This window comes from Phyllostomus hastatus, unplaced genomic scaffold (genome assembly GCF_019186645.2).
Source record: "Phyllostomus hastatus isolate PE091 unplaced genomic scaffold, TTU_PhHast_1.1 phas_scaffold_345, whole genome shotgun sequence".
Lineage (NCBI taxonomy): Eukaryota > Metazoa > Chordata > Mammalia > Chiroptera > Phyllostomidae > Phyllostomus > Phyllostomus hastatus.
The window spans coordinates 16,875,615-16,903,216 of NW_025334024.1; the positions used below are offsets into that span (position 1 = coordinate 16,875,615).

General features: G+C 48.6%; 1 protein-coding gene across 2 annotated transcripts in view; it reads right to left on the reverse strand.

The window, feature by feature from the left end:
- The window catches only part of PRMT7 (protein arginine methyltransferase 7), a 44,702-nt gene that overhangs the window by 1,422 nt on the left and 15,678 nt on the right, over nucleotides 1–27,602 (reverse strand). For both annotated transcript variants that reach the window (XM_045818461.1, XM_045818462.1), the window contains 12 exons: nucleotides 24,969–25,077; nucleotides 18,901–19,013; nucleotides 14,595–14,836; nucleotides 13,342–13,522; nucleotides 9,635–9,762; nucleotides 9,104–9,239; nucleotides 8,129–8,212; nucleotides 7,690–7,737; nucleotides 6,950–7,039; nucleotides 3,392–3,553; nucleotides 2,210–2,284; nucleotides 8–168 (listed from right to left, as the gene is read on the reverse strand). In XM_045818461.1, coding sequence (XP_045674417.1) covers nucleotides 8–168; nucleotides 2,210–2,284; nucleotides 3,392–3,553; nucleotides 6,950–7,039; nucleotides 7,690–7,737; nucleotides 8,129–8,212; nucleotides 9,104–9,239; nucleotides 9,635–9,762; nucleotides 13,342–13,522; nucleotides 14,595–14,836; nucleotides 18,901–19,013; nucleotides 24,969–25,077 — 1,529 coding nt within the window. The remainder of the gene's footprint in view (nucleotides 1–7; nucleotides 169–2,209; nucleotides 2,285–3,391; nucleotides 3,554–6,949; nucleotides 7,040–7,689; nucleotides 7,738–8,128; nucleotides 8,213–9,103; nucleotides 9,240–9,634; nucleotides 9,763–13,341; nucleotides 13,523–14,594; nucleotides 14,837–18,900; nucleotides 19,014–24,968; nucleotides 25,078–27,602) is intronic.

Sequence of the window (27,602 nt, forward strand, 5' to 3'; positions counted from 1 at the left end):
CACTCACCTCCTCAGCTGGATGGAGCCCTCCGCGTGGAGAGGCTGTGAAGGGACTGGCTGCCGAAAGTCAAAGGTCAGGATGTGCTGGGGCTCGGAGAGGCTACGGCACGGGTACTCCCACAGCGGGTGGGGCTCGGCCTCCTTGCTCTCCCTGAAGTCCAGGGCATGCTGAGAAAGGAAAGATATATGGGGGTCTGCAGAGACGGCCAGGATGCCCAGGGGACAAGGGGCTCATGTCCTTGTCTCCAGGGTCTATGCCAGCGGCCCCTCACCTCCATGGCCCAGGTCCCTCAGGATAACGCCAGTCACGTGGGGCAGTGGGTCCTCACAAACCACTGGCCTCTCTGCTCCCTGCTCCCACTCATGAACCATCTCCTGGGCAAACCGTTCCTCCTCTCTTAAGCCTCGTTTTCTCCCTTTTTAAAATGGGATGGCCCTGCCCATGTCACCCAATGTCCACACTGATGACACCTGGTCCTTGGACACACACCCATTTGGTGACTCTGACTGAGCACCACAGCTGACAGGTCACCCCCACAGGAGGGTCCCAGTCTAGAGAGGACGCAGACACAAGCAACCACGGTGCCCGAGGAGTGCTGGCCTCCTATGGAGACGGGGCTGGGCGAGAATCTGCCCGGAGGAATGACCTCTGGGCTGCCTCCTAGAGGCCACACAGGAGTTGGCAGCAACAAGGAGAGAGGACAAAGCTGAGCAGGGTGAGGGTCCAGCAGCAGGGGTCAGTGACTCTGCAAGGGGAGGGGCGGGGAACCCCACAGGGTTTTTCCACAGGGGACGGGCAGGCCAGATTCAGGATCCACAGGTTTATCTGAGCCCCCTGTGGAGGGCGGCTGAGCGGGAGAGGCAGGAGGCTGCACAGTCACAGGCGAGAGACAAAGTGGCCGAGACCAGAACAGCAGCAGCAGAGAAAGAAAACTGGATTTGAGGCTCACTGATGGCCAGATGGTTATGGAACCTGACGACCCACTGCAAGTGAAGGCGAGGACTTGCCCCAGAGGACGCCCAGCATCTGGGGATGACGGGGTGGCAGGCCGGGCATGGGAGCCCTGGAAGAAGCCAAGCTGGGGGCGGGGAAAGAGCACATGGACTTTGGAGGCATCAAGGTCAAAGTGCCTGAAGGCGTCTCCATGGAGAATCCTCTGCTCTTAGTTATTTATTTGGTCTGAGCTCCAGACAGATGCACACATTAGCCAGCGACAGAGAGGGGACAGGGGACAGTAAGGACAGGGGCCCGAGGGAGACCTAGAAGGCACGACACCCTGGGGGATGGGAAGGGCGGGAGAGACCAAGAAGGAGCCTGAGGGACAGTGTGTGGTGACTCAGCCCAAAGGCGATTTCTAGAAGCAAGATTCTAGAAGCATGGAACAGTCTGTGGTTGGCGGTGGAGGGGCAAGTAAGGTGCAAACCAAAAATATCAGTTGGATTTTTTCCTAAAAAAAATGTTTACATGAGCAATCCGCAATCACTGTAGAAAAATGTGAACAGAAAGATAAGCAAACGCAGAAAAAAAACACTTCCTTATCACACAACATTCTGGTATCTACTACCCACCCCTTCCCCTGGCGTGTGTGAATTTCCCTGATCCACGGGCAGGGTCCCGCTGCTGGCCCCACCCGCTCCCGCGGCCACGTCATGACTCTACACTTCAACCCTCGCAGATCCAGGACCGCTGGCACCTCACGGACTCCCTGGATTCCGGGGCATGCAGACCCTCGTAGCTGACTCAGGCCCCTAAAGACACACAAACAGCCCTGCAGGACCCCCCCTCACATCCGTCCACATGCTCTAGCACCTCCCCAGGACTGGGGTCCCCAAAGTGAAAATGGCTGGCTCAGAAGGTTACCAAACTGCCTTCTAGAAAGGCTGTTCCAACAGAGAACTAGCTGCTGACATTGGCAGCAGTTCCAGTGGCGCAGTGCCAGACCCCAGCCTGAGATTCTGATCCAGGGCTTACAGCCCAGGGCCAAGAACAGCCTTGGACTAGACTCGGACACACAGTGGTGCTCGCGCTCACACTCACGGGGAACCGAGTGGAACTGCCCCACTGCCCTCTGCCCCCAGCAGGAGGGCTCTCTGCTTGCTGCCTGCACTGCCCCACCCACGTCTCTCTGCAGGAGCCCGCCGACAGAGGTCTGTGGTGATGGGGAGTGGGTGGGAGGGGCACGGCGGGCGGCGCTGTGGCCCCACCGACCTGAATCATGTCATCCATGATGCGCACGTCGAAGCCCTCGCAGTCGCCACAGGGGCTCCGGATCCGCCACAGGTCCTGTGAGGAAGGCAGAGCCTTTGTTGACACCCACCCACCAGGGCACCCTGACGTCCACGCCCACCCAGGGCCGGAGGGCAGTGTGTCAACAAGATCAAGAAGAGTCAGTGAGGCCAAGCTGCAGTGGCTCCAGCCCCAAACCTCAGGCCCATCTTGCCATTTTCACACGGCTAGAAGAGACCCCCAAGATTGAAGGGACTCAGAGACACCAAAAATTCAGGACAGTTCTGTGACTCTGCCAAGCCTCACGTGACCCCAAGTCCTCTCCCCCAAGGGGACAACCGTCCAGGACTACTGGACGTTTCCTGCTCTCTGTCCTCCTGAACACCGTTTTCTTTAGGGAGAAATCTACAAGCCGCTGTCAAGGCCCTGTGCACACCAGCAGCGTGAGGACGACGGGAGGCCAGAGGCACTGAGGCAGGTCAACGTGCGTCCTCCGTCTCCTGGATTTTTGCCTGGAAAACGAGTGGCATTCTCCACATTTCCTTCTTCCGCCATGAAAACCAGAATTCACGTGGAAATTTCACCAGGTAAACAAATAACACAGAAGAAATACCCCCAAATAAGTGATGCAGCCACCAAGCTACCAACAGACAGGGCCATTCTTATCAAAGAAATATCAAATGAAGTTCACTCTGCATTTCAGGTTAAAAGCATTTGCAAATCCTTTTAATAAAAAATATCTTTCCCAAAATGCCTTTGTGACTGTGGCTCTGCTTTGATGAGAAAATTAAAATGAAGCTTTTCAATTTCCTCTCCTATAAAGAAGGTGACTCTCCCATCTCAAAATGCTTTTAACAGGTGGAGCCTCGGCTCTTAATGAGAACAGAGCAAGCTGCACAGCATGTCTCCTGAAACTCTAATTTTATGTATTTTAATTATTCTGATAAGCCATATTGTAAAATGACAACACACAGCCAATTCCATTTCATATGTCAAATTACTGCACTTTAAAAACGACAAGCCTCTTCTATCCCACCCCGCAGTGTGCTGAGAGAGAAAAGCAGAGGCCAAATCACGAAGGCCCGAGGAACTCCATCGACACCTAAGGTCTTTGCAAGAAAACAAGAAACCCCACCCTTCTGCAAAAACCGCTGGGCAGCCTACCCGGAACTCCACGACCACGGCATGCAGCGAGGCAGCCTGGGGCATCACCGCGGCTCCAGGCCCCAGGTGCTGGTCCACGGCAGTCCGCACATACCAGAAGTACAGGTTGTGCCACGGCAACAGGCTGGTGGTGAAAAACGGCTCACCCAGGAGGACCGAGACCTGGAGATCAGAGCAAGAAGCAGAACTGAGACATCAGAAAGATCTGTCTGAAGAGAAAGACAGGTCATGAGTTTCACCTCATGGAAGTAACAGGCCATTCATTCATTCACTCAGTCAACAAACAAGTATGTAAGGTCTGCACCTGCACCTGAGGGTACACAGGTGAGACACAGACACGAGCCCAGCCCTCAGGAGTGCAGAGTGGAAAAGGGAGCAGGTGAGGCTGGGAAATGTCCTTGTGGAGGGTGACGAGCTTTGACAGCCGCCCAAAGGGGCACGTGGAGGACCCTGGAGGCAAGAGCATCAGGAAGGACTTCTAGGATGGCCCTGCAGATCCCACTCAAAGCTAATCTTAACCATTTACTCTCAGTGCTCATCCAGCTGTCTCCCTCACGAGGCTCGGAGCACCATAGAAGTGGGCACATAGGCAGCACCTGGCCCAGAGCAGACAGTCAGTAGCCACGTGCTAAGGAAATGAACAGACACATGAGTAGGAGTCCAAAAAGCAAAGGAGAGAGGACTCCAGGCAGTGGGAAGGACAGAGGCACAAGCACAGGTGGGAGAGGGAGGCCCTCTCAGGAGCCGGGCAGGGCGGGTGGTCAAGGGTGAGGCCAGGGGGATGGAAGGGAGCCAGGTCACAGGAAGGCAACTGACCACAGCTTAAGGGGACTGGGCTTTGCCATGGAGGCAAGATGGGGTCACTAAACACTTTAATCAGAGAAGGAGTATGTTTTAGAAAGAGCCCTTGAACAATCGTGAAGAATATAAGGACGCCGCCCGCAGGGGAAGTGGGGACAGGAGGTGAACTGGATGAGCACTATAAAAAGTGTGCAAAAGGGAGGAGCCCAGGGTGTGGCAGGTGCTGAGGCAACAGAGCCCTCAGGGCTAGACCCAGGCAGAGGGGAATCAGTCGGGGCCAGGCGGAGGTGAGGTCGAGTATCTGGCTGAGGTGACAGACGGGTGGAAGGAAGATGCTGGAGACAGCAAGTTGGCCCTGTGTACTCCCCGCCCCCCAACACTGGGAACGAGGGAAGAACGAACCCTCTCACCACTCCCAGTCACCGTGTCTGTGACCGGGGGTCCAGCCAGCGCACCACGACAATGGCTCAAAGAGTTTATGTATCTTTTCACCCTCATCAGTGAGGGGATAAAAGAGCAAGTTGTACATAAATGTTCACAGCAGCATCACTCACAGCAGCCAAAAAGTAGAAACAACCCAAATGTCCATCAGCAGCTAAATGGCTAAGAAAATGTGGTATTCCCCATACCACACAATGCACTGTTATCCAGCAGTGGAAAGAAATGAAGCACTGATTTATGCTACAACCTGGATGACCCTGAAATGAGCCAGTCACAAAGGGACTACGTATTGCACGATTCCATTTACACGAAATGTCCAGAACTGAAAAAGTCACATGGACAAAAAGTACATCAGTGATTGCCTCGGGCTGGGAGGATTGCTGGCAAATGGGGAGTGACTGCTAGTGAGCATGGGGTCTCTTTTTGGGTGATAAAAATGTTCTAAAATTGATTGGGGTGAAGGCTGCACAAACTTTATGAATATAAGAAGTCACTGAATTGTATGTTTTAAGTGGATAAAATGTATGGCATATGACTTATATTTCAAAAGAGTTGTTCTTTAAAAAAAAAAAAAGGGGCATGGGACCCTGGCTGATGTGGCTCAGTGGATTGAGTGCTGGCTTGTGAACCAAAGGGTTGGTTGATTCCCAGTCAGGCCACATACCTGGGTTGTAGTCCAGGTCCCCAGCAGGGGGCGCACAAGAGGCAACCACACATTGATGTTTCTCTCCCTCCCTCCCTTCTCCTCTATCTAAAAATAAATAAATAAAATCTTTAAAAAAAATTTTTAAGAAGGCATGAGTCAGGATGGGGAGGGAATGGGCAAAAAACTTAAATAGACATTTCACAAAGTAAGACACAGAGGAGCTAATGAGCACATGAAAAAGTGTTCACCATCATTAGTCATTAGGCAAAAACAAATCAAAACTATGAGACATCACCTCACACCCCTCAGATGGCTACAACAAAAACCTGAGACAGCAGTGTTTGTGAAGATACAGAGAAACTAGAACCCTCATACCTTGCTGGGGATGTAAAATGGCCCAGCCCCTTTGGACAAGTTTGGCAATTTCTTAAACAAAAACCCCTTATGACCCAGCGATTCCAACCCTAGGCAGCCACCTAACCGACTGAGAACAGGCCTCCGGGAATCAGACACCCATGTGCACAGCAGCCTTAGTTGCAACAGCCAAACCTGGAAACAGTCCTAATGTCCCCAACAGTGACTGGATACACAAACTATGGCATGTTCATGCAATGGAATACCAGTCAGAATCTGAAAGGGACAACACACTGAAACATTCTACAACATGGATGCACCTCAAAGACATGCCCAGTGAAAGAAAACCAACAGAAAAGACCATATATTATATTATTCCACTTATGTGACAGAAACCAGCTCAGTGATTGCCTGGAGCTGGAGGCTGGGTGATGTTGGAATTGTTGTACAACTAAATTGTGTGATGGATGTACCACTCTATAAATTTACTTAAAAAAATCATTAAATGATACACTTGAAATAGGTTGATTTTATGGTATGTCAATTACATCTCAAAAAAGCTGTTAAAAAGCTGGCAAAAAAGATGACAGGTTCCAGCGCCAGGGGCCCGTGGGACCTGTGAGGAAAGATACCCGGCTGGCAGTTGGACGCACGAGACCTGCAGGCCCCGCTTTGTCGGTCACGGATTCCCATACGGAGAAGATGTTGTTGATGAGGAGAGTCACAGAGGGAGAGGAGAGGATGGAAAGGGAGGGAGCTCCAAGGACAACCCTAGGGGAAGGATCAAGTGAAGAAACAGAGACCCATGCAAGACTGAGAAGGAACAGCCAGAAAAATAAGAAGAAAACCTAGAAAACGCAGTCTCTTAAAAATCTAAGGAGTGTGTTGAGGAGAGAGAGGGCCCCTGGTCATAAAGGTCCAGGGGCTGGTGAGAGGAGCGTGCAGGGAGACCGTGAAGTCACCAGAGGTGGGGGCACGCACCGGGGACCGCAGACCAGCTGCGGCTGGAAGTGAGCAGGAAGATGAAGTGAACAGAACAGGAGCACTGTGAAGGGAAGAGGGAGGGAGGGCACGATATGCCGGCTGTTAATCCCAGCAGAGCTGTCTGTCCTCACTTTAAGGAGCAGAGATTAGCCGGAGCTCGGAGCACAAGTATCTGCTCGGCAGGCATCTCTGCAAACCCTCACCACACCCTCCTCACCAGCGGCCAGTTCTCAGCCCGCGGGTTCAACAAGGGGCCCTCTGCAAGGCCAAAAGAAAGGAGGAGTTGGGGCCACCTAGTGCTATGCCGCCCACTGCTGACTCTCGTTACTCACCTTTTTACCCTCCAAGTCTGCAGATGTTAATAATTCAGGCCGTTTCTCTATTACATTAATTTTATCTTCCAAGTGGTTAGCCTTAAAGATCTTAGAGATAAAATAAAAGTATTATTTTTTGTCCAGAAAAAAACATCTCCAAGTTGCTTTATCTGTCTGCAGTTTTCTGGTAAGTAGTTTTGGAGCACCATTTTTATCTGCTTTGTGGAAGTTCTCCCCTCCAGGGGCATCCTATACACCAAGGGATGAGATCACTAGCAAAATGTAGCAGAAAAAGAAATCTCTCTCGCAGGCACATCAGTAGGACCTAACAATAGGCGTGCAGGTCTGGTGGGGGTGGGCTGTCCTTCAGGGAGGAAAGCAAGAGCACTCGTTGGCCAGGAGGAGAGACCCCGTCACGGAACCAACCAGACGGGCCAGCTCGTGAACATGACCCTGGGTGCTGTGTCCCGGGAACAAACCACACACCCAGTTGTTCACCACAGTTTAATTTCTCTAGTTCCACGTGAAGTGAGGAGGAAAGCTCATACGTCTTCAGCCAATGAACAAAATGAAGTCTACATGTCTGTTTCTCATTGATGGCAGCCCTAGAAGACTCTGGGGCCAGTTCTTGAGACTGGAGCAAGGAGAGCTCTCACTGCTGTACTTCTCCTGGTTCCCTCGGAGCAGTAAGTGCCAGACTCAGAAAGGCAGGCACCACAGGTTCCCTCATTATTTCAGTAAACACAATTACCACTTACTTTGTTCATCAGTCTATGAGAAGCTGCTGAGTTCTCTACAGTAAATACCTAGAGAGAATATCACACTATTAGTTGTAAGAGATTCACATAACAGAGAAATTAAAGACTGAAATGCGACAAGATCATCCCAAGGCAGAAGGTACCACCTAACCACCTCCACCCATGTTCATCACCCGCTAGGACAGCACCCACACTCTGCACTGGCCCTAGAGCCAGGCGGCAGCTCAGACAGAGGGCTGCAGCTACAGGGCACTGCCACAGCCTGACTCCTGCCCACACACGGAGGCAAGTAAACCCCAGCCTCTGAACCAAGCACGCTACACATATGGCTGCTGCACCTGCAAAGAACTTTAGTCACAGAGCTGTGTCCCCAGAACACATGGCACCCTAACCCAAAAGCTGCGCTCAGGAAGCTGACAGAAAGGCACGTGCCCAGTACCTGCTCTGCCCCAAGGTAATGGGCCAGCACGGAGAGCAGACTGCCGTCGCTGACACACAGGCAGACACTGTCTGGCTTCAGCACCTGCCGGAGAAGAGCAACTTCAGCACAAGTTTTCTTACAGTGTGTCAAGAGATTACTGTCGACAAACGGACAGATCCCACTGCCTGGCTGGGTCTTCCCCAGGCCCCGGCAGCAGCCAGCCCCCACCCTCGAGCACACCCACCTCACTCACCTCTGCCCTTCCGGACCCCACTATCAGGAGAGACCCTTCTGAGGCTGTCCTAGAAGGCCCACTTGCAGGCCCACCCCACCTTACACGGCCACCCCCCAGTCCGTGACCACAGGCCTCTTCCCTGTCTGGGCACAGCACAGACAGCTGTGGGCCTGCTGAGTGACTCACCAAAGGCAGGGATGCCTTTATGGGACACAGATCTGAAAGAAACTTGGGACGGTTGGGATCCTCACTATCCCCAACACATGCACGTACACGTATTTCTGCACACAACCCAAGAGACTCCCCTCTAAACCCCAAGTGTGGTTCCCAGGCTGAGAGGCCCCTGCTGTCGGCAGTGGGGGCAGAAAAGGTTCTCAGGCAAGGAAGTTATACAGCCTGTCTTTTACATTTTAGAACATTTTAGGAAGGAGGCAGCAGATGAAAGGAAGAATTGGGTAGCTGGATCCACTGGGATCACCCACAGGAACCGCTGGGGATCACAAAGGCAAAGTGTCCAGAGGAACAAAGGCAAGGGACAAAGTCAGCTGAAGGTTCTCGCCGGAGCAGAGAACAAGCCCCCAGGGGGCCCAGTAAGAGGCTCCCAGGCCGTCCTGCAAGCCTGCCCAGTGGGCTGCAGTCACTGAGGCAGACCAGGGAGCACAGAAAACAAAAGCAGCAAATCCTAAGTGAGCAATGAGCTGTGGCCCACGGACAATCTCCTTCTTGCCCACACGCTCCCAAGGGGCTGTGACACATACCGTCTTTAGGGCCTGCACATATTGATCCGTTCTGTCCTGATCGTTGATTTCTCCAAACCGAGGCCGGTTCCAGAGCAGGTGCGCCTGGCAGTCACACACGGGGCGCGCTGGGTAGACTCTGCCATTCTTTTCAGGACTGGGCCAGGAAATGAAAAGACAGAGTGGTGAGCAGTGAGCATGAAAACAGGGCACGGGGACCTGCCCAATGAAATGGAAATGGGCCTTGGGGGACACACCCACAGTCTTCTCCAGGGCGTGAGTCTAGGCATTGGCTCGAGGGCCCTCAATTCGATACGCTCAGTATGTCTGCTCCAGATGGGGCCCCACCGTGGGACAGCCTCTTCTGAGCACATGCAATGGGCGCTGACGCGTCCAGTCACACTTTTGCTCTTATTCTGTTCAGACATGAATGTGCCCTCTCGTGCCTCTATAATTCCCCACTATAGCCACACAAATGTCTATAAATGGGAAATTTACATACATGCGCAGTATCACAGGCCCCGTGCCGCCCCCACGAGGCTCCAGGCATACCTGGTCCTCTCGAGGCTGTACCACACACAGTAGTCGTCATGGTGGGCTACCAGGCAGAGGGCCGAGCCCTGGACCACGGGCTCCTCTTGCGGCAGGAAGTACACACACTGCATCCAGTGGTCCCGCCACTGAAAGGGGAAACAGAACCAGCAGTCGCTACGCTGCAACAGGAACAGCGCTTCTAATCCAAGAGCTAAAACCCAAGCTAAAAAACAGTTTGCAGGAGACCACAGTGTGGACTGCAGACAGCTACCGTGGCCAGAGGGATAAGGAAAATCCTCAAGTCAGAGAGGCTAGTGGCCAGAAAGCCTGCTGGACCACTGCTGGCTTTAGGGGGATAAAATGCGGCTAAGGGCAGGGGTCTTTAGAAGGGCTCAGGGAGGGGACTCCAGGCCCTCCCATGTGTGGGGTGTGGGGGTGGGGTAGAAAGATGGAGAGAGGAAGGAACACAGAGAAAACAAATGTGACAAATGTTAACAGTTGGTAAATTTAAGTGATGAGCACATCAGTGTTCATGTTCACTTATTCTGTGGATTTAAAATGCTTCAAAATGGTAAGCTGGGAAAACAGCACAGGAAGGTTTTGTTTTATTCTTTTGACTTAGTTTTTAAAGAAGTGAAAACTAAATTGTGAAACATGATTTACAATGATCTAGACCAGGGGTGTCAAACTCCTTTTCACCGGGGGCCACATCAGCCTCACAGTTGCCTTCAAAGGGCCGAATGTAATTTCAGCTCCTTAACAACTAAGCAGTAGTTACATTTACACAGTCCTACAATTATTTCGGCCCCTTGAAGGCAACCGTTGATGTGGCCCCTGGTGAAAATCAGTTTGACACCCCTGATCGAGAGTCAACCTTTTAATAAGCTGTGTTCATCCCTTTTGATACTACAAACCCCACGTACAGGATTCTATTCTTAAAATACAAACGGAAAAGAAAAAAGCTACATTCACATAAAAATGCACATTACAGAATTATTTATACTAGCAAAATCTGGGGCCAAACCAAATATCCAGCAGCTCAGAAATGCATAAAAACTCCTTACACAGAATATGCACAGACATTTAAAAGGATGGATCTGAAGACTATGGTGCAGCAGGAAAACAAACAAAAACTAGTCTGACAAAAACCTACGCGTGTGGAAAGAGAGCCAAGTAAGGGAGTTCTTTGGGGTGGTAGACCCTCAAGGGACTTGATTCATTTTTGTCTTATATAATGAGGTTTGTAATATTACACTTAAAATCTTTAAGCCTCTTTTAAAAAAAGAACCAACTGTCCTCAACAGCGGATGCCTGGCTCAACTCCAATGAGACACTATCTGCTCACTCTATCAGGATCCCATCCTACCCTACCGACTCCCGAATTTAGCAAAAAGGCAGGTGAATGACATTCCTTGAATTTAAGATGTCTATTTGCACATAAAAGCTAAAAAATGAAAATCTAACCAGATATTTCCTGGAAAAAATAAACAGTAACAGAAGGAAAAAAATAGGTTCTCGAAAGCTGTTATTCTTTCCCTACTATGCAAATTAAGCCTAAGACACAAGAAGCCTCCCCCTAACCCCTGCCTGCCCCCGTGGTGCCTCCCTGCCACCAGGTCCTTCCCACACACCCGCCTTCCAGGTCTCAGTGCTCAAGAGCCGCTGACAGAACCACTGTCTACAGGAAGGCAGACTGAACGGATTTCAGATCAAGAGCCGTTTAGTGAAGTCAGGAGGGAGAGTCAGTAGCAGCTCTTTGAATCCTAATAGTCCAAAAGTCACTGCTGGTGGAGGAAGGACACAAGCCCCACAGTCGGGAGACCTGGGGACGAGCACCCACCACCGCTGCCCAGACACGAGGCCCTGCTCCAAGCACTGGGTCAGGCTGAGTTTCTGTCCGGACATTATGTGGTTACTCAGCATGTCTTACATGAGGATTGGAGAAGAAAATATACATAGTGGCACTCCGAAGGTAGGCAAATGGAAAGTATTAACATTTTTTGATATTCTTACGCTAATTTTATAACCATCGCACTCCTGGAGAGGAACAATCTCAACTCTGTGGAAGAATTCTCACTCACTCATACACACACACTCAGCCTGCAGAGGACGGAGGCTGTGGAAAAGGGAAGTTCAGCCTGCGGCCTGGAGACACGCCTGCCTGCCTGCCTGGGCCGGGAGACTGGAGATGGGGATGCTCACACGCCCAGGGGAACCAACCACAATCCTGCAGCAGTCACAGCCCTTTGGCAGAAGCAGTATCTCAGGAGGTGAGGGAACTGCTAGGGCCTTCCCTCAGTCACCTGTGTACACCTGGAACCAATCAAAACAAAGCCTGTGCCCAGCTAGTGGTAACAGGAGGACAGGACCCAGAGGAAGGTGCCCAGGAAGAGAGGGAAGCTTTGATTTCTCAGCCCTGAAGCACCTCCCCTGAGTGTATATGTAGAGGGGTCAATAACACATACACATGAGAGAAAATTCAAAAGACAAAAGAGCCATGGATGAGCCCTGGCGGGGCAGCTCAGTTCGTTGGAGCATCAACTCAGTATGACTGGGTTGCGGGTTTGATCCCCGGTCAGGGTACCCACAAGAATTATCCAATGAATACATAAGTGGAACAAATCGATGTTTCTCTCTTCCCTCCCCCTGCAACTCCCTCTCTCTAAAATCAATAAATTTTAAAAAATAAATTAAATAAGTGTCATGGAGTGAAAAAGTCTTCTTTCTACCCCTCACCTTCAGCCAGCTTCCCAGAAGCAACCATTTTTACCAATTTCTATGAATCCTTCCAAAGATACCCTATACACACATACCACACATACGCACTCATCTACATATATTCTTATTTTTAATAAGACCAGTGTTGGCATACCACATACTGTTCTGTACTGCTATTTTTGCTTCACCTAATGATACGTCCTGGAGATTGTTCCACATCAGTTCATACAGAGCTGCCTCATTCACTGAATGTAGGGTTATGGACTTAGCCAGTGCCCTACTGGTGCCCTCTAGGGTGCTCCAGTCTTTTCTACTAAATCATGGCTGTAGTGAATATCCTGGCACATGTCAATCTGCACATATACAAATCTATACAGAGCCTAAACGTCTAGAAGTGGCATCATTTCCCATCGTGATGAACTGGCCTTGCCGAGAGCCGAGGATGCTCTGAGGATCACTTCCTGCTCTTCCCCACAGCTCTGCCAACAGTGCGCTCCCTGACTTTTTGAATTTTATGTACTGGTAGGTGAAAAATGGCATCTCACCGCAGTTTAAATCTTCACTGCTCTTATAAGTGAAGTTGAATGACTTTTTGCATGTTACGGAGTACTCCATATTTCCTTTTCTGTAGTTTATGTCCTCCGTCCACTTTCAACTGATCTGGGAAAGGTAAATTTTGAGCTCACACAAATGAGGTTGTAGACAGGCTGTAGTTCTCTATTCCCAGCTGATCTGATGAAAAGCTAACACACTTAAGCTTCCCTACAGTTTATGGTGTCCACTGGTGCTGACCATGAACTTGGCCTGAGATGTCTATCTTCTATCTTACTATAGCTAGCCTTGCTTTTTAAACTAAACTAAACAAACAAAACATTATCTCCTTTGATTCTGACACAGTCCCTCTTTAAATTCTTGTGAATCTAAAGGTCAACATGCTAGTTTCCCACAACAAAAAGGGAACAAGTTTCCTGATTTCCATGAAAACATGCTCAGCTCCTGCCTCTTACCTGGAGCTCCTGTGGGTGTGAGTGTGCCCAGAACGGGGCCATGGTGCACTTGATCTTCCCCTCAGGGTCCATTTCAATGTCCCACCAGGAAAGAACCACCTGAGCTTGGCCAGATGCCAGGGGTTCAAACTGCCTGCTATGGCAGGCTGCCGAGCTACTGACTTGCTTGCTGAAATCCACACTGTGGAAGAATATTCAGGAACTTAAGTGTTGGGAACTGCCCTGCCTGGTTTCAGAAGCTATAACCCCCCCCCACCCCCGCCCATGGCTAAGGCTGAGTGAGTGACCTTCAGACCGTAAGCCACTAAGGAGACAAAGCTTATCTCCCTGGCAGGGGCGCTGCTTCTGCTCCTTTTTCTTCATTCTGCCTGGACCCCAATGCTTGATCGGTTAGCCAATGATGGGTAAGATTCCCCAAGGGGGGAACGGCCTAAGACAGGCAAGATCATGAGGGCCCCCAGGGAAGGACTTGGGGGCTATAGAAAAGGGGTTATGGACCCTCGCCCCTTGGCTTTGACATAGCCTGAGTCCACATTCTGTGTTCCAGAAGTCTCCTAATCTCTTGGCTGCCTCACTTCCCCTGCATGACTTAAGCCTGAAACAATGCCTTAAACCTAAAACAATGACAGAGGGCGGTGCAGCCCTGTGTTGGAAAGGGTGGGTTCCCCAGGAGATAGGCCTAAGAAAGGATATATAAAATCCTGTGGAACCTGCTTTGTTTAGAATGCTCTCAATTAAATGATAAGGGTCCAAGCAAGAAGTTTGTTCCTCAAAGTTTTATGGCTCTTTAGCTATCTGACCCTGACTCAAAACAGGCCCTCAGAGTTCTTTGTATGTTATCTATTGTTGGATCCTTACTGCCTGATAATGATTCATGAGCTTTACCTGTATTCCTGTGCAAAATGAACCTAATTAAAGCCCACTGAGGAAAAGGCTCTTGGCCTTTCTCCTTTGAGAAATAGGTCACCTTTCCTCCTCAAGCAGATCATGTCTTGGTAGACTTATTATCACCCCTGGTGGCCGGGGGGCCCTGTGGGCAGAGCCCCCCTCACTTAAGCATATTTTAAGCTCACACACTCCATTTTTAAGCTTTTATGGTGATCTCCCCAGCAATGAGACTTGTTTGCAACAGACTCCTGCCTTCAGAGGCAGGTGACATTAGTAGGGTTCCTTTCCAGTTGAAAAGAACTTCCAAAGGACCCCAATTCCACCAAATTTCTCAAAGCACCATCACCCAGGTTGCTCCTTGGTACCTGAACATAGGCAGCACGTCGCTAAGGACAGTGAAGTCAGAGGGCGGCACCTGGTTCAGCTGAATGTCATAGACAGAGGGCGCACCGGGGCACTTGTCCAACTCCGACGGGGGGACGATGACCCGCTCTCCAAGGCTGGTCTGAACGCGGACGGGAAAGAGCTTGTTCCAGGACCACATCCTGCTGGACTCCACCAGCTGTGCGTAGACAGTTGCCCTGTGAGGCACCGCCTCGCAACTTCCCTGAGTTTATATTAGAAAGAAAGAAATAAACAAACAAACCACCCAGGCACTTTGACTCACAATAATTCCACCTGAACAAAAGAGGGTTATTCCTGCCCTGGCTGGTGTGGCTCAGTGGATGGCATGCTGGCCTATGAACCAAAGGGTTGCTGGTTTGATTCCTGGTGGGGGCAGATGCCTGGGTTGTGGGCCAGGTCCCCAGTGGGGGTGCACAAGAGGCAACCACACATTTAATGTTTTTCTCCCTTTCTCCTTCCCTTCCTCTCACTCTAAAAATAAATAAATAAAACCTTTCTTTAAAAACGAGGGTTATTCCTTAATATCAGGCTAGTTTAGAAGTATCTAATACCTTACTGCCATTAGCATAGTCAACTATTTTTGGCCCAATATCCTTGGGAAAGAAAAAAAGATTTGAAAAAGGATTACATGTTATGCCTAGAATGATTTATGTCAAATAAGTTCCCAGCTACGTGACACTCTTAAAAACTTCAAAAATAAACCTTAATTGTCATTATGCTAATTAACTCCCACACAGATTTTGAAGAAAGAGTCCAATTCTTCCTGCTAAGCCCTAATTCTGGCACTGGGCTCAAAGTTTCCCTTCAGTGTAACCTTCTTATCACAGCCCAACGGACAAGTGCCCACCCTCAGCTAACCTGAACCCCTGGCCTCACCAGGCATTGCCAACCACTCCACCTCATTCTTTCACCCACACCCACCGCACACCGGGCACTGAGGGCCCGCCTGGGAGGAGGACACGCACAGCTGCTCTCACACGGCAATGACAACCTCAGCGCTAGTGAGCTCTTGTTCCAGAAGACCCTTCCTTGCAGGGATGGCAGGATGTTTAGCAATATCCCTGGCCTCTACCCACCAGATAACAGTAGCACCTCCCCCACCCGTTATGACACTAAAAATGTCTCCACACGTTTCTCTGGATGAGAAGCACTGCTCTAGCTGGACTCTCGTGCCCGCTGCCCATCCCTCCCAGAGGGGACTCCCCGGAGACGTGGTCTAGACTGCCTTCTTTCTCCCTCCACATGAAAGAACCCCGATCACTCTGTCTTCATTTACCAAATACCATGTATCCAAAGGCCTCTTGGCCCTTCCTCCCTGGCTGACCCTCAGACAACTCAAACTCTGTCTAAACTGGACAAGTCTGCCCTGGCTGGTGTGGCTCAGTGGACTGAGCACCAATCTATGGACTGAAAGGTTGCCTGTTCGATTCCCTGTCAGGGCACATGCCTGGGCTGCAGGCCAGGTCCCCAGCTCGGGGTGTGTGAGAGGCAACCAATCAATGTTTCCCTCACACATTGATGTTTATCTTCCTCCCTTTCTCTCTCCCTAAAAATAAATAATCTTTAAAAAATATTTTATTTATTTTTAGAAAGAGAGGAAGGGAAGGAGAAAGAGAGGGAGAGAAACATCGATGTGTGATTGCCTCTCACACACCCTCTACTGGGGACCTGGGCCATAACCCTGGCATGTCCCCCAACTGGGAATCGAACCAGCAACCCTTTGGTTCGAAGGCCAATACTCAATCCTCTGAGCTATACCAGCCGGAGTAATACAATCTTAAAAAAATAAACAAACCGAAAAAAAAAAAAAAAAACTGGACAAATCCAACTTCACCCGTTTCTCACCTTCCCAGGCCTGGCGCTCCCAGTCGACAAGGAGCACCACCATCCAATCCCGTCGCCCAAGCCCTACGCCCTGGCATCCTCCTCAGTGCCCCCCATCTACCGTGGCCACCTCTCTCCTCCCTGAGTCTACCTCCCCAGGCCCATTTCTGCGGCCTTACCTGAGGCCCTCCTCAGTCCAGCTCTTGAATGTCTCCTACCACCTTTCTGCCTCCAGTCTTGCCCCCCAGCTGCTTTCTTCAGGCCTGCCTGCACAGATCAACCCCCTGCTCAGAACCCTTCCGTGCTGCCACGCTGCCTTCTGGAGCACGGCAGCCCTTCTCGGTCTAGCCCTGCCCAGCAATCCGGCCACATCCCTAGCCCCACCTCCGGCACTACCCGTCCTCCAAACTACTTGCAGGATCTGGGAGCCACCGCAGCAATCCACCTCGTGTCTTTGTGCGTGCTGATCTCCTCTGCTGTAAATACCCCCCGCACCTGCCAGCCTACCACCCGACCACTCTTCAAGACTGACTCAACTTGAGCTCCATCTTCCTTGACCCCTCACCTTCCCCCCAGCAGAGTGGGCAGGATCTCACCCCACTGACCAGCATCAGTGTGTAACTCAAACTGTACTGTGATGACCTGCTCACCTACCTGCCTCCCCAGAAGCTCACCTTCGTATTCTTGGTACCCAAAAGAGTGCCTGGCAAAATAAAAGTGCTTAATAAATGTGTCCTCTAAGATCAATCCTTGGGTCAATACCACGTGGACTACCTATCAGACATGCCAGCATCGCAGTTTCATGACCTCCAATAAGACAGTGAGGGGGTCAGGACAATGGAAGTTTTTGTGTGCCAGCCCGAACGCCTTTGAGCTCAGACACGGGCGGGCAGACGGGGACAGCGATGAGAGTGGACGATGCACACCGGGCTGCTACCGGCCAGCTGGGGCAGGAAACTGAGGACAGCTGTCTGCCTGCCTTTTTATTTTCTTAAAGATTTTTTTACTTATTTTTAGAGAGAGGGGAAGGGAAAGAAGAAAGAGAGGGAGAGGAGAATATCGATTGGTTGCCTTTCGCATGCCCCCAACCAGGGACCCGGCCTGCAACCCAGGCATGGGTTCCGACAGGGAATCGAACTGGTGACCTTTCACTTTGTGGGATGACACTCAACCAACTAAGCCACACAGGCCAGGGCTGTCTGCCTACCTTTTAAATAATGAATTGAAGAGAGAAAATTGGGCAACATTAACATAAATTCTAAATATCCTTGTTTTCTTTCTGCATCAGGGATATATCTAGCTGGTGGTTTCAACATGGAGAAATAGAAATTGCTGTTACTGAAGTTACTAGAAAAGGGTTTTACTTGGTGGAAATGACACGACACCTCCCAGAGTGTGGGGGTCTGCAGAACACTCACACACTGACCGCGTGAGTAATGTGGACTCTGGTCCTGACTGCCCTGGAAGGAGCCCCCTCCTCACTCTGGGCACCCAGCACCCCCAAAGAGGGTTCCTGACCGGGGCAGTTGCAGTGCCCACAGAGCAGGTGCCAGCAGAAGAAGCAGACACATCTCCTTGGCTGGCCTTTGCCTCTGGGTCTCTACTTCCACTTTATGTCCATATAAAAGCAAGACCAATATCTCCAAGATAATACCTTCAATGCCTCTCTCTTTTCTTTATTTTTTTTTTTAAATCCTCACCCAAAGACAGTTTTATAGATTTTTAGAGAGAGGGAGGAAGGAAAAGAGAGAAGAGGAAACATGGATTGGTTGCCTCCCTTATGTGCCCCAACCAGGAATCAAACCTGCAACCTTTTGGTATATAGGACTGCCACCTGGGCAGGGCCTCTCTCTTTTCAAAGAAACTGTCCAAGACTGCCACTATGCAAACTCCTACACCTGGAATGCCCTGGCCTTCAGGGCCTTCTACCCTCTCCTCCATTCTCTGCCCTTAGCTACCAAACAGGTCCCTCTACGTGGGTCATCTCTCTCTCTCCTCAGTGCCTTTTCCCATGTGCCTCCCTAACCCCTTCCATCAGCCCTAAATCACTCATCTGTGGTGTTCTGTCTGCCTCTCCACTCAGCCCATCCCGTCCTCACCACCCCTGACTGGTGTGGGTTAGAGCAATAAGGACACTTTATAGTTAGTTTTCCTTGGACGCTAGAACACATTATACACAGGTGACACTCAAAGAATGTTTGCTGAACTGAACTGAATTTGAAAACAGGTTCTGGCCTTTTGACTTTAACCTACCAAGGTTGACATTCTAGAGGCACAAAAGTCAAACTGAGGAGAACCAGAATCCTGCAGGAATCGAGGGGTATCTGAGGGCGTAGGTACTGAGGGCTCAGGCTGTGAAGAGCACAGTGTATCAGCGAGAGCTGGCTGGGTAAGCTGGCTGAGACCCAGCAGTCCGCCCGAGGGAGGCCCTCAGGCCCTCACCTGCATGAGATGCCGGTGTGCATGCTCATAGGAGGGCAGCGCTCCCTCCCCAATCAGCTCCGTGTCGAACAGCTCCGTGACCAGGATGTTGGCACGGCACGGCATGTCACCGTCTGTCAAACACAAGGAAACAGAGTCAGAAGCAAGCAACAGACTAGAAAAAATATTAACAGCAAACAGATATAAGATAAAAGATTAATAAGTTATTAAATTGAAAGCACATACAAATGCTGAAGGATTTAGAAGTGTCCTTTGTCAACTGATTTTCCAATGGTTTAGCAAAACAATTCATACACATACACGTATCTCAAAATGCTGACAGCTGGTAAATCTTGGTTAAGAGAATACGGGGGTTCATTACACCACTACTTTTTCAACTTTTCTGTACACAAATTAACAATTAACTATTAATTATTAAGTTAGCAAAAATTAAAGTAAAAACTGAACGCTGGTATTTCAAATATTTCTAGGCTACAGAGAGGGAGAGAAAACCACAGCAAAAAGGAAAGGCTAATTGATTCCACTGACACCCAGGGTTCACAATCGCCAGTCCCTAACACTAAATCCACCTGAATCAAGTTCATTTCTCGCTGCCAAACAATTCCCCAAGTAACAGTTGTCTGGGGGAGTAGGGCTATGGTGGATCTTCTTATTAACTCCATTTTCTAAACCTCTATAATGTAATGTGATGTAATGTTACTTGCACAATTATAATTTCTAATGAGCCAGACTTTGTAAGGGGCCATTCATCATGGAGAATCCACCAAACACCCGCAATAGCTCATGAATTACAATGGACAGAGCCCACTCACCTTCCCTATGGGGAAGACACGTCTCATGGATGGTGCAAGACAAGAGAAGCACTGAGGGGGACCAATGGGGGTGCAGCAGAGCCTGAGCCTTGAGTCATGGAGACCTGGGCTTTCAGTCTGATCTCTAGCCTCCAGCCCTGAGTCCTGACCATCAGTCACCTCATCTGTTCAATGGGGGCAACGAGATCTGCCCCACGCAGCCGAGGTTAGGCTAGCAAAAGTCAAAACTGTCCACTTCCTATGAAGTATGTTTGTGCTCAATGACAGTATGATGGGAAAGGAGGCTAAGAAGAGACTTCTGTCCCCTGGCACAGACATCACCCTCCCAAACGGCCCTGCCCATCCTCTCTGAGACCAGGCCAAACTCCAACTGAAACACACTGTCCCAGACGGAGCCAACCACCCCACCCCCAGGCACCTGCTTCTCCCTCTGATGTTTCTGCCTCAGTGAATGGCACTCAGTCCAGAAACCTGGGCCTCGTTTTCCAGCTCCAGGAGAGTAGGGACCCTGATCGGTCTGTTCACCACTGTACCCTAGTGCCTAGAACAGTGCCTAGCACCCAGCAAGAGTCAGCAAACATTAGATGAATTCTGCATTCCCCCTGTCACCCTACATCCAATCAATCACCAAGCCCTGCTAATGCTAACTCCTGAATAATTTTTAAGCTAATTGTGTAATTAAAAATGATTTATTGTCCAAATATGCCTCAAATAAAGAGAGCTCCATGATCCAATGAATTTCAAGAAATACTCTTGAGAGCCTGGCACCCGGCACGCGAGTGCTGATGTGGAAGGGTGCAGAGGGCGCAGCGACCACCTGCGCAGGGGTGCCACTCCAGGCGCCTCGAGAGTCTCACCCAGTGACTGCAAGGGGGAACAAATGCCCCCGAGTCCGTTGCTACACATGCCTCCGTGTGCGATCCATCCACCTCTGGGAAACAGGCAAGAAACTTAGATGTTATTTTTTGAAAGTGCTGAAAACAGAACCTTGGAAGCATGCATTTGGGGGAGGAAGAAAGCTGCCAAGAGAACCGAAGCTGCAAAGGAGGCCTGGGAAGGGAATCACCAGAAAGACCACATGGCAGAAGTACCAAAGCTGCAGTGTTTGAGAGGGAAAGCGAGGGAAGACCATCAGCCTTGGCGATAAGAAAGCCACCTGTCAAGTTGAGGAAGTGGAAACAAAGTCCCCTTTACGAGGGATTAAAGATCAAGCAAGGCTGACAATTTACTCACTAAACAAACATTACTGAATCCTCTCATGCCAGGTATATGCCAGTTTTGAAATGGAATGATTAACAAGACCACACAGTCCATGACCTCAGGATGCTCAGCTGGGTGGGGATACATATAATTACATAATGATTTCCTTGTTGCAGTCACTAGCATTACGAAGAAAAACTACTAGGAAAGCATTGAGGGGTGTGGCCTAACGCAGGGTATGTGTGAACAACACACAGCCTGGAAGACGGCAGAGTCGCAAAGAGAGTGACACGGCTAAAGCTGCTCTGCAGGTCAGTCTCTGAGCTGTCCAAACAAACAAGCTTTAAAAAATAAACGATTTCCACCTCTGGCCAAAATGGAGTAACTAGGATCAGACATCCATCTACTGCGGTCAACAAGAAAACCAGACAAAATATATGAAACAAATGTTTTCAGATGTAGAAGAAAAGGCAACACAGTTTGTTCCCCAAGAAGGGAAACAAACGAAGTGACCCCAGCTGCTGCTCTTGCTTTCAGCCCCCAGGCACTTTCAGACCACAGCCCGCGGTGAGAAAGCAGGCAGGGCACCGTGGTCTCGCGGAGTTAGGCAGACAGCAATCGGAGATGAGGAAAGTGGAGGCGGCTGGGACTTTCAGGGCAGAGAACCAGAGAGGAGGTTACACAGGGCTCCCCTCAGGTCTCTTCTTAAAAACATTCACACACACAGGGTAAGACTCTAGAAGGCTGGGTAAAGATAACCGCGTGGCTCTACAGTGAACAATTTCCAGAGCTCACAGAGGACTGGGTAGCAGACCAGTTCTGGTGAGCCACACACAGGCACTCAGCAGAGACCCTGGAAAGGTCATGCCTCACTAGTACGGCTTAGGAGCTGAGGCTCCTAAGCTAAGGCAATTTTGTCTCCACCCTTCACCCTGGGACATTTGGCAGTATCTGCACTCATATTCTGGGTTGGCACAAATGGGGAGGGAGGCACTACTGACTTCTACTGGTTAGAAGCCAGGGATAAACACCCTACGATGCCCAGAATAGCTCTTCCCACCCCCCCACCCCCCCAACAAAGAATTATCAGGCCCAAAATGTCCAGTGCTGCTGTCAAGAAACCATGACTTAAAGTTGCTCTAAGCTTGCTTCAACAAAATTTAAAAACAAGCCTTGAAAGGATCAAATTAATCTGCAAGTAACCCAACTGCACACCAGATGAAGCTTTTAAAGGAAGGCAACAAAATCCAGCACTTAGCAATGCAAAATTCCCACTATACACAGCATCCAAATAAAAAAATTCCCAGGCATGCCAAGAAGGAAAATGCAACCCAAAACTAGGATAACAGAACCCCTAAATGACAGAGATAATGGAAAAAGAAGATAAGGATGTTAAAACAGCTATATAAATAAGTATTTAAAGGAACACAGGAACATAAGGAGAAAAATTAAAGTTACAAAAGATCATTCTAGAGATAAAAAATACAATACCAGAAATGAAAAGTTAACTAGATATGCTTAACAGCAGACTGGACACCACACAAGAACAGATCAGTAAACCTAAAGACCTATCCAGGAAACTATCCTTGTCCATCAGCAACTGAACAGTTAGACAAATTATGGTATGTCCACACATGAAGTGATGTTTAGCAATAGAAGAGATTAAAAGAACTCTTTTTTAAAAAAAAATTTATTTATTTATTGTTAAGAGAGAGGAGAAGAGAGGGAGAAAGACAGGGAGAGAAATATGGATGTGTGAGAAAAACATTGATTGGTTGCCTCTCGCACACCCCCAACTGGCAACCCGGCCTGCAACCCAGGCATGAGCCCTGACTGGGAATCGAACCAATGACTTTTCATTTTGCAGGATGACACTCAACCATACCAGTCAAGGTAAGAATGAACTCCTGATATACAGAACAACACGGTCGAAATCTCAAGAGCAATGCGCAACAGAAAAAGCAGACACAAAGAATACACACTGTATGATTCCACATACTCAAAATTCTAGAAAAGGCAGATCTCATCTATGTTGAAGAAAGTAGACCAGTACATGCCTAGGGCCGGGGCAGTGGGAGAGATTGATGTAAGGGATATTGAAGAATCTCTTCAGGCATGATGGAGAAAATCTATTATCTTGATTGTGGTGGTAGTCAAAGTGATTACAAGTGTGCCTAAAATGGTCAAAATTCATCAAACTGCATACTTAAAATGAGTAGATTCACTTTATGTAAATTATATCTCAATAATGTTGATTAAAAATGGAGTAATGATTTATGCATTCTTTTGTATGTATATCATGTTTTAAAAATAAATAAAAGGGCCCTGGCTGGTGTGGTTCAGTGGATTGAGCACTGGCCTGCAAAACAAAGGGTTGCCGGTTCGATTTCCAGTCAGAGCACATGCCTGGGTTTTAGGCCAGAGGGGTTGCGTGAGAGGCAACCACATACTGATATTTCTCTCCCTCTCTTTCTCCCTCCCTTCCCACTGTCTAAAAATAAATAAATAAAATCTTTTTCTTAAAGATTTTATTTATTTATTTTTAGAGAGGGAAGGGAGAGAGAAAGAGAGAGAGAGAGAAACATCAATGTGCGATTGCTGGGGGCCATGGCCTGCAACCTAGGCATGTTCCCTGACTGGGAATCGAACCTGTGATGCCTGGTTCGCAGCCCGCGCTCAATCCACTGAGCTATGCCAGCCAGGGCAATAAATAAAATCTTAAAAAAAAAAAAGACTACCAGCTTATTTCTCACAAGAAACCTTATAGGCAAGGAGACCCCTGGAAAGAAGTGTTCCAAGTCATGAAAGGCAAGGACCTACATCCAAGATTACCCTATCCAGCAAAGCTATCATTTAGAATGGAAGGGCAGATAAAGTACTCCCCAAATAAGGTCAAGTTAAAGGAGTTCATTATCTCCAAGCCCTAATAGGAAATGTGAAAGAGACTTATCTAAGAAAAAGAAGATGATCAAAAATATGAACAGTAAAATGATAAGAAACTTACAACTATCAACAATTGAACTTAAAAACAAAAACAAACTAAGCAAACAACTAGAACAGGAACAGAATCACAGAAATGGAGATCACATGGAGGGTTATCAGCAGGGAGGAGGAGAAAGGGGGAAAATGTACAGGGAATAAGAAGCATAAATGGTAGGTACAAAATAGACAGGGGGAGGTTAAGAATAGTATGAGAAGTGGAGAAGCCAAAGCATTTTTATGTATGACCCATGGACATGAACTAAGGTGAGGGAATGCTGGTGGGTGGGGGTGGGGGGTTCAAGGCAGAGGGGAATAAAGAAGAGAACAAAATGGGACAACTGTAATAGCATAATCAGTAAAATATATTTTAAAATTATGTATTTTTATTTTTTATTGTTGTTCAATTACAGTTGTCCACGCTTTTCCCCCATTACTGCCCCCTGCCCTGCCTACCCCCCCAAAAATTATTTTTTAATGGGAGAAAAATATTGACCTGAGGTAGATGCCTCATAGTAAAATACTGCATTTTTAAAAACTGGAGTGATACCCATAACCTCACTCTAGGAGCTTCTTTTACAAATCTTCCCATTGTGCTCTCCAGGTATCAGCAGCATGTGAAATTTTTAGTCCACTTCAAACTCCTAGACTCTAAAAGTATCCTTGGGAATGTGGAGAAATTGTGCTATACAGGGAAACATCTCACGTTAGATGCTGAAGCAGGATGTCAGAACTAAGCAAAACTGTTTCAGCTTCTACTTAGTTTCACTATCTGATAAGACTTTAAACTCATGAGAGCTGAGAGCCACACAAGAACTCCAGCTTGCTTAAAGCAAAAGGAGGTTTTGCATCACAGCTATTGCTCTCGATTCGCTCCGCTCTACTCATTCCCTGACCTGCTGTAGCTAGTAAAGAAATAAACCAGCAGAGAGACACAGTGCTCATCCTCAGACACATGAAGAGGCCACGTATCTCTGCAATGACTTGGGCACACTTATTCCAGGTAACTTGAATAAGCCTTTTCCTCTCTCTTATGAAAGCAAGTAAAGCTTTCAACAGAGCACGTGCTGATCTCACCTGGCCCCACAGTCACCTCCGTAGAATGCTTGTTGATAACCTTGATCTTATCACTGAAGCCATTTTTCTCCACAATCTTCACAGCAGCATCAGCCATAGGCTTGAAAACCTAGAAATTAGAGCCAAAACCCAAGAAAAATTAGCAATCACTTTAATAAAATCCTAACACCCAAGATTAACAAGCTGTTCCTGTATCCTAGTCCTAAGATGTGAAGTAAAAGAGGTCTGCACTACAGAATTCCCTGAATATACACAATGTACCTTTGTCACCGCTCGAGATACAGGCAAAATATTTCTTTGGGCTGATTTAGTTTAAATAAACAGAAGTTCATCAGTGTAACTTTAATACTTTATTCTCCAAATATGTGTCATGAAAATGAATACAAAGGAATGAGATTCCGCTGGGTTTAATGGGCAGCTAGGAGACCCCAGAAGGGGGAGGTGGGGTACAGGAATTCCAAGGTGGCTGCACTACCTAGAAAGGACAGCAGGTGTCAGTGCCACACTAGAGAGAGCCAGGAAGAGGACCTGCCTCAGAAAACCAAGATCTGTGACCTGGGACAAGATGTGTCCAGTGCTCTCTAGATGAAAGAGAGGCTATTACTGTGTCAGATCTAAGTGTGAGCAAAACTGTTCCAAATCCAATGCTGGCAGGACACCACCTGTATCTTCTTATGGTACTCAAGGTCCTCCATAATACGAATCACCTTGCTTTCCCCCCTCCCTTCCCCTAAAGCCCATTCCCGCCACAACTGATACTCCCAGCCACACTCACTATTCCCAGGCAAACCTGAGTCTTCCCTGCCCTAGCCCCACCTGCCAAAGCAACCCCAGCTTTCCAGGGTAGCACAAAAAACCATCTCCAACAGTCTTCCCTGAACCCTTCACAGGTCCCTAAACGTAAGCCCCTCCAACTCCTACGTTCCAGCCTGCTCAGTTTAGATTCTACAGCTCCAACCACGTTAGGACCTAAAACATACAGACAGACAGACACGCAGCCACACACGGAGTAGAAATGTAACAAGAAGCAACTGACTGATCCCAATGACAAGATTTCCTCTTTTTAAAGTCTTTTCCTGAATTTCACACACTTTCCACCATGAACACATATTTTTTTTACTACGATCAAGGGAGAAATGTTATATTCTTTACACACACAAACACACACAGAGTCCGGCAGAAGTAGCGCCTGCTTTAGTGTGGTTGGCACGCGGTACATGAATGTCTCACACGAAATGGACAGCAATTTGAACATTTCACCTAAAATGCCATGTGGTGTGCTTGAGTGTGATACTGTTTGTTACAGAATTACATGCTTATGATTTTGTGATAAAAAAGGGGCATTATTTAAGCTGGACCTGGTAGAGGCAAGACCTCCCCAACAACACTGGAGTGTTAGGAGTCGACGATCTGGGTGATGCTCCGCGCTCAGGGCCTGGCACGTAGTGCTTGGATTGTCATCACTGTGTCTCTGTCCTCAGCTACACAACGGGGGTAGAAATGTACTGCATTAGGTTATTGTATGGATTCACTAAATTGTGGCTTCGTTCACGCTTTTCTTCTTTCAGCTGATGTTTATCAAGCAGCCCCCATGTGCTCTGTTCCAGCCGCTGGGGACTGAACTCGTGGAGTAAGACACACTCCCTCCTTGGAGGGGTTTCGAGCCTGAGGGGGCGATCAGGCACTAAATGCACGGGCGATACAAATAACCATGTAATTACAGGTGTGGTCGGTGCTGCTGCGCACAGGGCTTAGCACAGCACTGGCGCAGCACAAGTGGGAGGTGGCTATTTTTATGACTCCATTAATGCTTAGGCTTTTAAATATTTCTAGTCATGAGCTAATAATACTGAAAAGATTTCCCTGGATCTGTGCAGTATTAACTGTGGAAGATTTGCTGCTTTTGGAGTTTTTGTTACGGGAGTGAAAGACTTTACATGGAGGTTCTGTCCAGGCACTGCTGTGGATCAAGGTCTCTCCAGGTCACTGGGGCCAGGAGGCCAACTCTGCAAGGTCCCCTCAGTCCCCAGCACATCACGGCCTTGGCCTGTACTCTCTGGTCCTGGGGAGTAGACAGGTGTTGGGAGTCTGCACATTTTGTGGAGGTGGGTGATGAACACACATCAACAGTGGAATCTGCTCTTAGGAAGTAATGAGCTCCCCGTGCTCCCAGGCTGCAAGTGGGGGCAGGGCGGTGGAAATGGTATGCCAGCCCCTTCAAAGGCGAGCTCCTTGTGACTTCTGTTCTCAAAGCCAGGGACCTGAGAATAAGCAGAAGGGCCAGCATCTCACAGCATGGAATAGGGCACGGCTTCCATGCTTTTTGCCTTGTATACTTGTATGTGTATGTGTACAGGGTCCAGCACAAATAACGCCCATTCTTAATACAAAATATTTTATTACAAGATCATAAGCATATAATTCTACAACATAATAATATCACACTCAAGCACACCATATAACATTTTAGGTGAAATGTTCAAATTTAAACTAGAAATTATCACACTCATATTACCAACCACACTCAAGCAGGTGTTACTTCTGCTGGATCCTATATATTCTTCTTTAAACAATACCTGTGTGCTCGGCTAGGGGAAAAAAACTACCTTCACAATCTGTTTCAAATTATTTCTA